Below are 14,499 nucleotides of genomic sequence, written 5' to 3'. Positions count from 1 at the left end.
CTTTAACATCTACCCACACTTATTGTGTAATAATATTTACAGAAAATAACTTATAGTGAGTACCTGATCTTAGACCAACTCACCACAGGAAAGATGCATCCTGTTTTGTAGAAAGAACAGATTGGCTAAATAACAGAAATTCCAAGGACTAGAAAATGAAACAAGCAGGGCAGAAAAGTGCACTGGATGGAAGAGGGAAATGGCAGCTCTTTAAGACACCAGTTATTCTATAGCCTGGTGTCCAAACAACTTACTCATCAACCACAGCTCAGACGTCACTCATTTGCTAAAAACACTGAAAGGTGGGGATAGCTGGGCTGGCTCACTCACTTAGAAGGGTACTCACACATTTTGCTTGATAACTTCATTTCTAGAAGGGCTAGGCTCTTACATTTTTTAAATGAAAACTCAAAGTCTGGGTCCTCTGACAAGCATAGGCCCCAGAGCAATATCCGCAACCCCCTCGATTTCTTAAAATAACAAGCACAGGGCCCTTCATTGGGAACAGAAGCACCAAACCAAGTGGCAACAGCTGCCACCTTCTCCAACGGTCCTAGGGCCTCTGGGCCTCACTTCAACATAGTGGTGCTATATTGGGGCCCAGAAGCACTGAGGGGAAATGAAAACGGCATTTCTCAGCATCAGGGCAAGGGAGCACCATCTCTCCTCACCACCCCCATGCTGCTGCCCATCCTTGCCTCCACCTGCTGCGGCCTCCAGGTAAACTAATTTGGGGGTGCACACCTGGTGGCTGGTCCTGTGTGTAGGCCTCCTTCTGAAAGGCATCCATGCTCAGGCTCTTTCCCAGAAGTCTCTTTTGTATAGAAGAGCATCTTCCCTGGAAGGCTGCTGCCATTGCTTCCATAGAAAGTGCCATTTCCCCCTACCAAATTAGTCTGAATGAGAAGCCATCAGAGCCCTGTTCCAATGTCTCTTCTTCTGCTACTCCTACTCATGTTTGGCTACATAGAGAATAGGTTCAATTCCACCATACACATAAGGAAAAGGAATAAGTCTTACATTTCCACCCCATCATAGATGAAAATCAAACAGACATACATCAGAGGCTAGGCCCCCAAGGAAATGTTGAAGGTGATCTCCCTTTAGTGTCTTGAAGAAGCACCCAAGCCAAAAAGCCTCCCAATACATATCCAACCCATTATTTACACAGCATTACTGTTTCCTTGCGTATGATTTTTCGTAAAACATAAACTTACTGGGAGCTATCATTCTTCAGAGGCAATGACTATGCAACCCAACAACAGCTGACCACATTGATCTGAGCCAGAGCAGAAAGAACAAACCACCCAACTCCATGTAATGTAGGAAGGAAACAACACATGCACAGGAGTTAAACAGGCGGGGCTCTTAATCATGCTATTAAATGACACAGCACTAGATGGAGACAGAAAACAGGAAAAAGAATGTCTTCTACAGGAACTACCCTGTTTCCGGGTAGAAAGACATTGAGTGGTCTGCCTTGACTTAAATGTCTTTCTAACTTAAGCTCAGAGCTGGGATTTCCCAACTTTGCTGGAGAAGGACAACAAGCATACATTACCTCAGAGGACACCAGAAGCCTCTTATTTGTGCTTATTAGCTGGTTATATATTGCAGGGTCACATCTTGTGATAGTGCTCTGGCGGCTCCCCATAGGGCTGGGAGCAAAGGGCATTTTGTACAGAAGTTCACTCTGGCGAGAGTCCGTGGTGAGGACCTGCTGGTAGAAGTTTGGAGGAGTAAATCCACTCCGCACAGTGTCTATGTGGTTGAAAGGCCCCGGGGTTCTATAAAGGGAGCTTCTGGAGGCTTTGAATATATCCTTGGATTGCCTCCACTTGTAAAATTTATAAATCCCCACCCCAACCACGGTGACAAAGAAGGCCACTGAGATCAAGATGACAGCAATGATTAAATAGAAAGTCAAGTGCTTCTTTGTTTGGGGTGTAGTGGACACAGCAGTCAAGTCTGTCAGTGTCTCCCTAGATGTCTCTGCTACATCTACAGCAAGGGTCACTGTGGAGGACAAGGCAGGCTCCCCATTGTCTTTTATTAAGATGAGCAATGTTTGCTTGCGAGAATCTTCCTCTTGCAGAGAACGAGCTGTGCTTATCTCCCCAGAATGCAGCCCCACAGTGAACAGCCCTGGGTCAGTGACCTGAAGGAAGGAATACGAGAGCCAGGCATTGTAACCAGAATCTGCATCCCAGGCCACAATTTTTGTGACCATGTAACCAGGGCTGACTGTGGGTGAGATGACTTCTGAGAGTGAAGAACTGTTGTTTGAGTTTGGGTATAAGAGCCTGGGTGCATTGTCATTCTGATCTGTGACAAAAACATTGACAGTGATGTTAGTGGCGAGAGGCGGGAGGCCGGCATCACGAACCTGGACCACAAGCCTGAACTCCATGGTGCCCTCATGGTCCAAGGGGACTAGGACATATATGCTGCCATTTTCCCGGTTAATAGAAAAATACCTGCCCGCCAAGTCTCCCGAGGACGTGGGACTATCCAGGATGGAGTAGGAAAGGTGGGAATTCCGGTTCAGATCCGGGTCAGAGGCACTGATGTTAAAGATCAGGGCCCCTGGAAGGTTGTTTTCCTCCACATATACATCATAGGAGGATTGTGGAAATTTAGGAGGGTTGTCATTTACATCAGATACTTTAACCAGTATTTGCTTTTCTGCCATGAGTGAGGGTGTGCCTGCATCCTGAGCTGTGATGGTGATGTTGTACTCAGAGACAAGTTCCCTGTCCAAGGGTCCTTTGGTCTGTAAGGTATAATAGTTTTTAAGGGAAGAGCTGAGGGCAAAAGGGATCCCAGAAGGTATAAAGCAATTTACTAGGCCATTATCACCAGAGTCCTGATCCGTGACACTCAGCAACGCAATCACAGTCCCTGGAGCTGCGTCTTCTGGTATTGGGCTGTACACTGACGTCACTGTTATTTCTGGGGTGTTGTCGTTCACATCCACAATCTCTACCAGCACTTTGCAATGAGCGACACCAGGATTTGAACCCTTATCTTTTGCCTGGATATAAATCTCATAAAATTTGGCTTCTTCAAAATCCAGCAACCCCTTCAGCCTCAGTTCTCCAGTGGCAGAGTCTAAGGCAAAGAGCTGTCGGACTCTGGCAGGGGTGTGACTGCTGAAAGAGTACACAATCTCCCCATTGGGGCCTTCATCCAGGTCGAAAGCTCTGGTTTGGACAACCAGGGTGTTCAAGGGTGTGTCTTCTTTCACGCTGGCTCTGTAGATGGACTGGTTGAAGACAGGGGCGTTGTCATTTGCATCCAGGACGTCAACCAGCACCTGCAAGCTGGCCGATCGGGGTGGGGTCCCTCCATCCATCGCCGTGAGAACCAGCTGCACTTCCCGCTGCTGCTCCCGGTCCAGCTCTTTCTCCAGCACCAGCTCCGCATACTTCGTCCCGTCGCCTCGCGTCTGCACGTCCAGCACGAAGTGCGGGTTGGCGCTGAGCTGGTAGGTCTGCAGAGAGTTGCTTCCCACGTCGGGGTCCTGCGCGCTCTCCAAGGGGAAACGCGCTCCGGGGGTCACCGACTCGCTGATCTCCAGCTTCATTTGCTTGCTCTGGAAAGCCGGGTCGTTGTCGTTGACGTCCTGGATCTCCACGGTCACGCCGTACAGCACCAGCGGGCTCTCGGCCACCACCTCCAGGCTCAGCGCGCACGGCGAGAGGGCCCCGCAAAGTTCCTCGCGGTCGATGCGCTCGCTCACCAGCAACTTCCCGCTGCCCAGGTCCACCTCGAAGTACTTTCGTCCGCCGCCCGACACCACGCGGAGGTTCCTCGCGGGCAGCTGGGCGAGATCCAGGCCCAGGTCGCCCACCACGTTGCCCACCGAAGAGCCCCTGGGCATCTCCTCGGGGATGGCGTAGCGCGTGGCGGCGAGCGCCCGCTCCGAGACGCCCAGCCACAGCCAGAAGCCCACGACGGGCAGCCAGCGCGCTCTCGGCCGGCTCCTTCCCGCGGCGCCTCTCATCTCCCGGCCTCGCAAAGTTTCTTTCTTTTTGCGGCAGCGGCGGGGAGGTCCCTCTAAAAGTTTTCAGCCGTCCCTTCCATGCGGCCGCGACCCTGCCCGGTCCAGGCTCGCCTCGCGCGGACTTTGCGGGTCGGGCATTGCTCGGCGGCGCGGCGCTCCGGCGGCGGGACTGCGCTCCGTCTGTTGCTGGCGCTCAACTCGCGGCGGCGGCGGCGGCGTCCCACTTCGCGCTGCTTCGCCGCCAGCATCGCCGGGTCAACAGCGGCGCGCAGAGTCGCGACCATTAACTGCAGGAGAGGCCGCTCCCGCTCCGCCTCCCCGGCTCGCCGCCGGGACTCCCAGGCACGAGGCGCACGGCTCCATCCAAGCTGGGCCGGCGGGGCCCGGTGGACTTCTTTTTTCGGGGGGGGGCGGGGGTGTTCCTCGGTGAAAGGCTTGTGGAGGCTGCCCGCTAGGCTGCACAGCCCTCCCCGCTCTGCCGCCGCGAGAAGGGGCGAAGGGAAGCGCGGACCAAGGAGGCAGCAAGGGCTCATTGTTCTCGCTGGGGAGCGTGGAGGAAGGGCTGGACCCCGGACGCTTCCCAGGGATCGGGAGAGAGATGCCTGCCTGCCTGCCTGCCTGCGGTGCCTCCGCCTCTGGCTCCCTCGCTTACGCCCTCCCGGCGTGGCGGCTCTGTGGGGCAGCCCGGTGCTCCCCATGCACAGCACTGCTCAGGGAGAACCCGCAAGCCCCGCAAGGCGGTGTAAGCTTCCCCCCTCTCTCTGCTCCCCAGTCTGCTGCCCAAAGGGAAAGGGGTGAGCAGGAAGATGGCAGGTTATTTTATTATGATTTTGTTACAGGACTTTCTATACTAACCTTCACTGGAAACCCCCAGGATAGTTTGTGTGTGCGTGTGCATGGATTAAAATGCAGACAATATACAGCAGAACAGTAATAAAACCCAGGGATCTTATGCAAGCAAGCAAAGAATCCACAGGGCTAAAATCAGCTCTAAAAGGGCTGGGGGAAAGTAAAAGTCTACCTGGTGCTGGAAGGATGACAAAACAGGTACCAAGTGGACCCCTCTACAGATAGCATTTCACAGCTGAGGCACCACCACTGAGAAGACCCTTTCTTTGGGGAGCAGCTGCCTTGTCTCAGTTTGTATGGCTGCCCCCAGAAGTCGTTCTGTCAAAGCCAGCACTTGGGCTCAGAAATTGGGAGCCAATGCAGCTGGCATATAGCACCACTGTTACACTATCCTAATAAGCCTACCCAGGTTGGTGATCCAGCAGCTGCATTCTGAACTAGCAGCAATTTCCAAGCCATATTTCAGAGGCAACCCCACAGAGAGTGTATCACAGTAGTCTAACCTGGTACAGCATAATCAATCACAAGACATGACATACACACACCATTTCAATGGCAATGCCTATGAACTTTGGGGGGCCCCAGTCCCCTCAAATATTTTAGGGGAGTCTAAGGGACCTCAGTCCCTAGGAGCTGGCTCCTATGAACTTGGAAGTTATCAGAGTACTCTCAACTCCCTGATACACTGGCCAGAGACAGAAGGTGAGGGGACCTGGGGAAGTAGTGTCTGCTCCTCTCACTTGCCTTTGCTCTCACCAGTGGCATAGCGTGGGGGGTGCAGGGGGGGCCGGCGGCACCGGGCGCAACATCTGGGGGGGGGCGCTTGCACTTGAGTGCTAAAATCCACGGATTAGGGGGCGCAAATTACTTGCCTTGCCCTGGGTGCTGACAACCCACGCTATGCCACTGGCTTTCACCATAGGTGGTGGGATTTGGCTCCACAGGGAGAGCACAGGCAAAGGGCAGAAGCAACCATTACCCTGCACCAAAGCTTGCTTAGCTCTCTCTCTCTCTCTCTCAGGAGTATGGCAAGAAGGTTTAGGCCAGTGATCATCACAAGAAGAAGCCACTGCTGCTTCAGTTTGCTCATCTGCAAACCCCACCCTAGAAGAGAATGCGTGGGAGCCAGGGCATGAGACAGTCTAAAGAAGTCACCTCAGGTGGTGGAATCCCTGCAGAGATGCCCCCGCCCCCTGTTGCCACCAGAGTAGTGAAGAGAAGCAGCGGCAGTGTCTTCCAAGTTCCAGTGAGGTATTGCAAGATCCCACAGAGGCCTCTGGAGGCCTTCTCATGGGGCTCTCACTAGAACAGTGCCAGATTAGGGGAGTGCAAGCAGTTCTCCTGTACAGGGCTCTGAGCCAAGGGTGCGCAAAATAATAATAATAATAATAATAATAATAATAATAATAATAATAGTAATAGTAGTAGTAATAATAATAATAATAATAATAATAATAATAAATACATTTATTTATATGTGTTCCTACTAAGAAGATCAGCAAAAAAAATACAAAAAGGAATTATTGTGAAGATAAGAAATGTTTTTTTCTTGGGGGTGGGGTGGGGAGACACACACAAAATTTTGTACTTGCTCAGGGCACCATATTATCAAAGTCCACCCCTGGCTGGAACCCAGAAGCCACAGCTACATGACCCCATAAGTGAGCCTTGCGTGGGGGCAGCAGGTGGCACATATGTAGGGGCAAAATGAGATGGGCACCTCTGGTGGGGCCTGTACTTGCTTGCTTACCCTTCCTCTTGATCTAGATGGCACAGTGGGGAGGATTGGCTCCAATCTCCAGCATTGCACCATCCCACAGAATGCAGGGGAGTTAATGAGAGGAAGAGGAGGCTGCTTCTGATATGAGCAACCACTTGCACATTTCTGCTCTGAGTTTGGACACTGTGAAGACTGGGGCAGCCAAGCTGCACCAGCTAGAGACTGCAAGTAGTCACAGAGTCGTCCTTCTCAGATAAGGGGGATTAGAACAGCCAAGTCTCAGGATGCTTCCTTTTCTTCAGTCTAGCTTTGTGACTATGGGACAGGAATAGTAGTTACCGGTATTCCAGATGAATGAACCTGAAGTATCATAGAATCATAGAGTTGGAAGAGACCACAAGGGCCATCGAGTCCAACCCCCTGCCAAGCAGGAAACACCATCAGAGCACTCCTGACATATGGTTGTCAAGCCTCTGCTTAAAGACCTCCAAAGAAGGAGACTCCACCACACTCCTTGGCAGCAAATTCCAAGCTCTTACTGTCAGGAAGTTCTTCCTAATGTTTAGGTGGAATCTTTTTTCTTGTAGTTTGGATCCATTGCTCCGTGTCCGCTTCTCTGGAGCAGCAGAAAACAACCTTTCTCCCTCTTCTGTGTGACATCCTTTTATATATTTGAACATGGCTATCACATCACCCCTTAACCTCCTCTTCTCCAGGCTAAACATGCCCAGCTCCCTTAGCCGTTCCTCATAAGGCATCGTTTCCAGGCCTTTGACCATTTTGGTTGCCCTCCTCTGGACACGTTCTAGTTTGTCAGTGTCCAGAGGCCTCTGTGGGATCTTGCAATACCTGATGCAAATTTGGTGTTATGTGATACAAGCCATTAAACAGTGTTGGGAGGTACACTGATGTATGTTTACCAACAATTTCTAGGATGGAGCAGTGCTTAAGCTGAGCCCTTCCCTTCTTCAGCTGCAGCTAAATCATAGATTTACCCTCCAAGGGGTTGAGCAACAGTCTTGAAGCATTGCTCTTGTCCCTGCTTGCCCCTACCTGCTCACTCCTGCATCTCTACCCACCCTGTTCAACTGGCCAGCGCTCAATGCAACTGATCACCTACCTATCCTGCTTCCCTGCCAATGGGAGTTCTTAGCAGCTGGTATTGGAAACATTATGCACATCCCATTTATGATCACAGGTAGCTGTTTCCATTATGCAACAGTAGAGTGCCTATCAGTTAAAGAATTGCTGGAATATGTAAAACTGGCTGACAGTGTATCAGACCATTAGCCCATCATTGACTACTCCAACAGGCAGCAGGTCAAAGACCTTGGGAGAACATCTTTCATAGAATCATAGAATCAAAGAATTGTAGAGCTGGAAGGGACCCAAATGGTCATCTAGTCCAACCCCCTGCAAAGCAGGAGCCACAATAACCTCTTTAGCTGGCAGTGGGAGGAATAGGAATGGAGGACCTTCCATATAAAAAGTACCAAAGACCCCATATTTCTTCCTATCCACCAGCAGGAAAACCAGGAAAGTTGGACTTTGGTCTCAAATATCTGTTCAGGGATGCTTTTTTATAGACTTGAAGAAAGCAAGTTTGTACTGAATCTTAGGCTTAATGTGATACTCTTCCAAATCCCACTTTAACAGAATTTCCCACCAAAGGCCTAGCTTCTAAAGAACAAAATTAAATGGCCAGAAAATGGCATGAGCGTTAATGCCAATGCTAAATACAGGAATGGAGAAGCTTCTTCATAAACATTAATAGCGCAGAAAATGGAGCTGAAAGACAGATTATTTGAAGTGCAGCAATTTCATAAGGCACATCGAAGGATGGACAGTTCAAAGATATAAAGTCTGAAAATCAATTGAGGCTGCACCATGTTAATGGTGTAAAAGAGCTTGTGTCTGTCGGCATTCTACACCACACTGGACAGTACCAGAATGACTGTTATTTTCACATCTTCTCCCTTTTTAAACATTCTCTCACTCTCTTCTTCTGCTTTAAACAACAAACAAAAAACTGTCCACCTTCTGACCCAAATAAGAACCCCCAAGGTGGCATACACTTAAAAGGATGAAATGTACACCCAGCATAATACAACAGAGAGAGCACAGAAAGCACGTGAAAAGAACAGAATGGTGCAGCAGGGGGTAAATATTCAGCACAGAGGAAATGTTAATGCTAACAGCTCGGCTATCCAAGTTCCATGACAAGGCAAAAATGTTACTTTCCCCCCACAAGGCCACTAGATAAGACTTTTTGCAGCGGATGTGCTTCTATGTACCCCAGCCTGTTGATTCTGAATTGAAGGTCAACAACAATGGAAAAAATTAGCAAGCAATAGTGATAGCATATGACTAGCCAAAGTGAGAATTCAATGGGAGATCTGTGATTGGATCACCCCATACACTTTGCTTTTCCTAGTTTGGATCAGTGCCACAGAATGGGAGCAAGACCTAAAAATCTTTATTGTGGCCTTATGGCTCTACTCAAACTTGCCTTCCTGGAACTGCTGTATTATGACAGCATGCTTTCCCCCTCTTTGGTTACTGGCAGCTTGGCTACTGGCCCTGATCCAAATGTCCCCACCCCACCCCTGCTGACCTAGGCCAGTAAATTTATTGGTGACGACCAGTCACAGTCCTATCACACTGTGAGCAAACGCTAAGCATCTGATTCCCATCACCACTGCAGCGAGTTCTATGCAGGCCTATCCTTAAAGCCACAGCAGAACCATGTGGCTCATCTCCTGAAAAGGAACGAGGCCCTTCAGTTCTGTCTCAGTTGCCCTAGGCACTGTTTGCTTGCAAGATAAATGCTAGGTCTTTTCTTTAAAGCACCACTGTGGGGCACCTATACTATTGAACCCCTTACCAAGGAAGCCCACATGCCACCTTCATGAGTGCCCCATATATATTTGTTCCAAAAGGCCTTTGTTGGCAGCTAGCACTGCAGTTTTGGTTAGCAGCCTTAATGCCATGCACACTCTCTGCTTTTATTGGCCATTGCTCTTACTTTTGCATTGTTTTTATGACTATGCTTATTGTAGGAGCTGTGGCTTATGCTGAGGGGTTTTATTGTCTGCATTATGACAGGTTGCTGCCGCCGCTGCTGCTGTGACTTGGATTATTTATTCTATTTTTTTGGTGCTGTTTTCATATTGTAAATTACTAATGTAAGAACAACAACAATTCCAACCAGTGCTGCTCACAAACCTTTGAACTGAGCCAAATTCTTCATCAGGCTACTTTTTATGTTTCTGAATGAGGCACATAGTGTTGATCTCTGACTGCAATTTATTTCAGTCTTAATTGAGAAATAGAGGATGTGTGTGTGTTTGTGTGTTTTACAGTCTTGAATGGACCTTTGCCTTGTGCAAATGTATCAGGTTGCATAGAAGGCAAAGAAGTAACGAAGGAACACCTACTGAAAATATAACAAGTTGCTGGCAATGGAGGAAATTTATATCAGGAAAACACCACAGGCTAAAATATCTTTCCATATTCTATGGGTCATTAGACTAAAATCAGTCATGTTAAAAGGTCTGTGTGGGTGTGCAGCAAATATCCTTTGGAAACATATGCTTGAGGAATATCCCAAATCTGATGCAACCATGCAAATCTATTCATGATTAGCTCTTGACTTCTTCCCTAGTCTCTTTGGATTGTGTGAGAGAGAGCCTCCTGGGTGACAAGCAAGCTTCTACCTACGTACAGCTTCTCCCTGATATATGCAGCTGGTAGCAGGGAGGAGCGCACTATTTTCTGCACTGCAAGGGATCTTTGCCTTTGCTTTTTCCTATGGAGACACGAGTCCCACCTCAGCACTCACAAATGTCATTTCTTTCATAATTTAAAGTGGATTTTCATTGTCTTCTTTCTAAAAATAGTGTCAATCATATCCATTTTATTAATATTTTTGTGATTTATGAACAGCTTTTTTGTCACACAGAGGCAAATTTTAACAACCTCAAGATTATTTAGAAGGAAATGATAAAACCAAAATTGTGAACAAATTCTAAAGACACTGTAAAATGCAGTAGAAGCAGTCTTAGAAAAAATTAAGCACTTTGGATGGGAGAGGTAAGCATATGTTTAATCTCTCCGACTGAGGTCAAAATAAAGTTGTCTCTGTAGCCTTATCTGTCAGGTTTTCCTGGATTCTAGACATGCCACCCATTGTCTGTTTGAACCCTTAACTGGCCATGTTCCCCAGATTTCAATTTAAAATAAAGAAACAAGTCTCTAGTCCTCGTTGAATGGGGCTCTGGCTCTGGCATGGGTGGCTTGGGCTCTGTGGTGGCAGAGAGGCTATCAGGTAATTGCCATAAAAAAGCTCAACAACGTTTTGTGTCCGGATTTTTACCTCTTGAAATATGGCAACACCACTATACAACCTTTAGAAAATATCTGAAGGCAGCCCTGCATAGGGAAGTATTTTTTTATGTTGTATGTTTTTATATATGTTGGAAGCCACCAGAGTTGCTAGGGCAACCCAGTCTACTACTACTACTACTACTACTATTAAATAGGACGTCCCTATTTTCATCAAAGATATATTGGAGGGTATGACACTAACTTCTCTCCCCCCCCCCCACATGAAACAATAGGGGGAGTGCTGTGGGAGGGGGGCATTTTTGATTACAAAAAGAATTAGAAGGGAGAATGTTAATCACTGCTTCCTCCTAAGCCTCTTTCCTGCAATCAATTTTTAGTCCTTTGACCACATTTCCCTAACAAAACAAAATCTTCAGACCAAACTACCACACATAGTTTGAGGCTCAGCACATGGTTAAACGTTGCCTTAAAATGATGCAGGATATATCATTAATCTCACCACTGTCCTGCCCCATCATTTTCTGCTGATGGTTGGATTGGATTTATAGTCATATACATCCCACACAAAATGCAACTCAGAGCACAGCAAAAGTCAGTGTGGTTAACGGTCCCCTCACATCCACTACCAGCCAAAAACCTGTTCATATGAAGTAGTATCATCACATCCTTTGCCCTCTTGTCTTTTGTGGGCTAAGACCATAGTTCTTAGGCCCACGATTGACAAAACCTCTCTCAACAGCTTGTATGTGAAATGCATTATAGCTAGCTTTAAGGGGTTAACAGCCAAATCCTGCATAGATTGTGCACAGGCTGTATGTAGATAAGTACATTGAAATTTATGAAACAGGGCTGTAAGGTTGCAATCCTGTGCACACTTACTGTTGGGAGTAAAATCCGTTGAACTTGTGGGAAAGAAGAACCAAAATAGAGAATGACAACGGCATGTTAATGATTGTTTCTTGTTTACTAAATAACAAGTATAGGAAAGCCCAATCCAGACTGGGGCTGGGAGAGAGAGAAGATTCAAGCCTTTGCTCCTGTTGTGGTCCTGATCCAGATCACCGCTCCCAGTAGCTGTTTACAAATTGACCACCATTGTGTCTATTTTCACCCTTACTTCCAAGTAAACATGTATAGGATTGAGCTATTACCAAACTAATGACTACAATAGTTTCAGCATTACCCTCACCTGGTGGCTTTTTCAATTTTCTAGTTTGCCTTTATTGCTGACCAAGTGACCGTACTTTTCTGTCTATAAGACGTCCCCTTGTAGAAGACACCCCACCCCCCATTTTGAGAGACTAAATTTTAAGAAAATGAGGGGAGATGGCCCAAAGTTGTTCACCCTCTCCCCCCACGCAGCTGTGGGCAGAAAACACTCCCTAGATCATTCCCCACACGCAACAGCATTGGATGAATTTGTGCTCCCTCCAGCCATCCGGTTTGCAGGAGAGCAACCTCCCCCAATGCCGCCATGCATGGGAAATGATCCAGGGAAATGATCCTGTGCGCAGCGGCATCGGGTGAATTTGCGATCCCGTCAAAGAGCTGGCTGGCAGCACGCTGCTTCTCCCCACCACGCAGCTGTGGGCAGTAAACACCCCCTAGATCGCTCCCCGCTCGCTGCTGCATCAGGGGAAGCCGCGCTCCAGCCCACCGAATGCCTGGCGTCACACCGCCCTTCTCCCCGCTGCCATGCCACTATCCATGTATTGGACGACCTCCGTTTTCTGAAGTGATTTTTGAGTCAAAAACCCTCGTCCAATACACAGAAAAATACGGTATATTGTTTTACACCTGTGTGCATAATAATAATAGTTCATAATAAAAATGTTCATTTCCCTGGAACATTCACAAGTCACTTGGGGAACCTAAGATCAAGAGTTGCCTTGCTGAATCAAAGCAAAATCCATCTAGATCAGCATTCTGCTGTTAATATCAGAAAGCAAAGATCTCTGCAAGCTGTCAAGCAAGGCATAGAAATGAAAGGGACCAGCTGTTCCTTTGAGGTATACTGCCTTCATCTATGTAGGTTCAACCATTTTTCATAAAGCAATCTCATCACATCTTAGGATGCTGAGTTAATTATTAACTTTGTACAGAAGTATTTTCTTATGTCAGCCTTGAACTGTATGCAGACCACTTCTTTGAAGACCTTGAATTATGAGATGAGAGGTAGGGGGAAATTCGCTCCCTGCTCATGCTTTGCATAGTGATAAGAACATCGCCTCAACTGAAGCAATAAAATATATAACCTGTATGCCACAATAAACTTTTAAGGTAGTCATTGTGGGTTTTGCTGCAACAAACAAAAAACTGCTGACATTCTGGAGTAAGCTAGAGAGCAGAACATTTTCTATGTGAATTCTCAGCTACATAGAAGAGATAATAACAAATATATCAGGAATCCACTAGTTTGCTTTTCATGCCTTTGGTATCATATTCCATTATTCTCTGCAGAGTGGTTTTAATTAAATCAACTTGTGATCTTTCAGATGAAGGGTGGTATACAAATTTTAACAACAACAGGCCATTCAGTAAATGCTAATTTACCATTGTAGATATAACTTTAGAAACTGGTTGCCTGCAGTTCCTGCCAAAATCTGAGAAGCCTTTTAAAACATGTTCAGTCAGAAAGCATCATCCTGTGTTAAGCTGCCACCTTTATTTGTCCACTGTTGCAGCAACGGATGACTCACATTTATCTTAAGATCAACTGAGTAACACCCAAACTTGGCTGCCAAATGTCTCCTTTTGCCTGCCATTTTTAAGTGGCCTGCCTTTATATCAAAAAGTTGGTCCTGATACAAAATTACACATGTGATTTGATGATTCAAGAGAAGCCCATAAAAAGAACAAAATGTCTTGTGGCACCTCAAAGACTGAAATTTGTTGCCTGAAAACAACAGAGTCTTTTTAAGCCTAGCAAATTTATTATGGCGAAAGTTTTTGTGGGCTAGAGTCCACCATGAAAGCTTATTCCACAATACATATGTTAGCTGCCAAAGAATTCTCTGTTGTTTTCGTACTATGAAGCAAATCAATTGATTCAGCTGAGCCAGAACAGAACAGTATGAAACTTGCTGAGAAATTCTAGTACAGCAACTCCAAGCTGTAACTGCCTGTTTAAGTCTTTTTGCCAGAGTATTGTTAATTTGGGGTCACCAGCAGGGGATCCTGCTCTTCCACTGAATGTTGCCATTTTTTATATCAGATTTGTGTTCTTTAGTACAAATGGCCTGTTTATGGGCCAGCCTAATACTTTTTGGCACCTGAGGCAAACCACAAAATGGCACCCCCTCCCTGCCAGGGAAGAAGGGGTGAGTGAATATCTACACCAGGAACAAGGAAGGAATAAAGATCTATTTTGGGATCTGCTGCCCCTTTAGAACCTGCCACCTGAGGCTGTTGCCTCTACTTGTCTCATGGGTGGGCCAGGCCTATTCAGACAAAGGCATTGTTGGCAATGGTGTTTTATGGGCAGGTGAATGAACTCTGATGGCATGGCTGATGTTATTAGGTCCTGTCTCCTGCTTGAAACCTTATTTGATATAATGATAATGATAATGATATAATG

The 14,499-nt window shown here is 47.0% G+C and overlaps 2 protein-coding genes across 2 annotated transcripts in view; both read right to left on the bottom strand.

The window, feature by feature from the left end:
- The window catches only part of LOC307219562 (uncharacterized protein), a 63,887-nt gene that overhangs the window by 45,460 nt on the left and 3,928 nt on the right, over positions 1-14,499 (bottom strand). The window lies entirely within an intron of this gene.
- PCDHGC3 (protocadherin gamma subfamily C, 3) lies at positions 1,232-4,201 on the bottom strand. Its single transcript, XM_079983518.1, has 2 exons — positions 1,486-4,201; positions 1,232-1,311 (listed from the first exon to the last, which is right to left on the bottom strand). The coding sequence occupies exons 1-2, from the start codon at positions 4,004-4,006 to the stop codon at positions 1,247-1,249; spliced, it is 2,586 nt and encodes an 861-aa protein (XP_079839644.1). The 5' UTR covers positions 4,007-4,201; the 3' UTR covers positions 1,232-1,246.

Source organism: Podarcis cretensis (assembly GCF_951804945.1).
Source record: "Podarcis cretensis genome assembly, chromosome: 7".
Taxonomy (NCBI): Eukaryota; Metazoa; Chordata; class Lepidosauria; order Squamata; family Lacertidae; genus Podarcis; species Podarcis cretensis.
The sequence above is the reverse complement of the archived record's forward strand: the minus strand, read 5'-3'. Positions and strand labels throughout refer to the sequence as shown.

Coding starts and splice junctions, on each gene's coding strand:
- PCDHGC3 (XM_079983518.1), bottom strand. CDS start 4,006: ATGAGAGGCGCCGCGGGAAGGAGCCGGCCGAGAGCGCGCTGGCTGCCC. Junction 1,312..1,485: donor TAAGTTAGAAAGACATTTAA/GTCAAGGCAGAC, acceptor CATTACATGGAG/TTGGGTGGTTTGTTCTTTCT.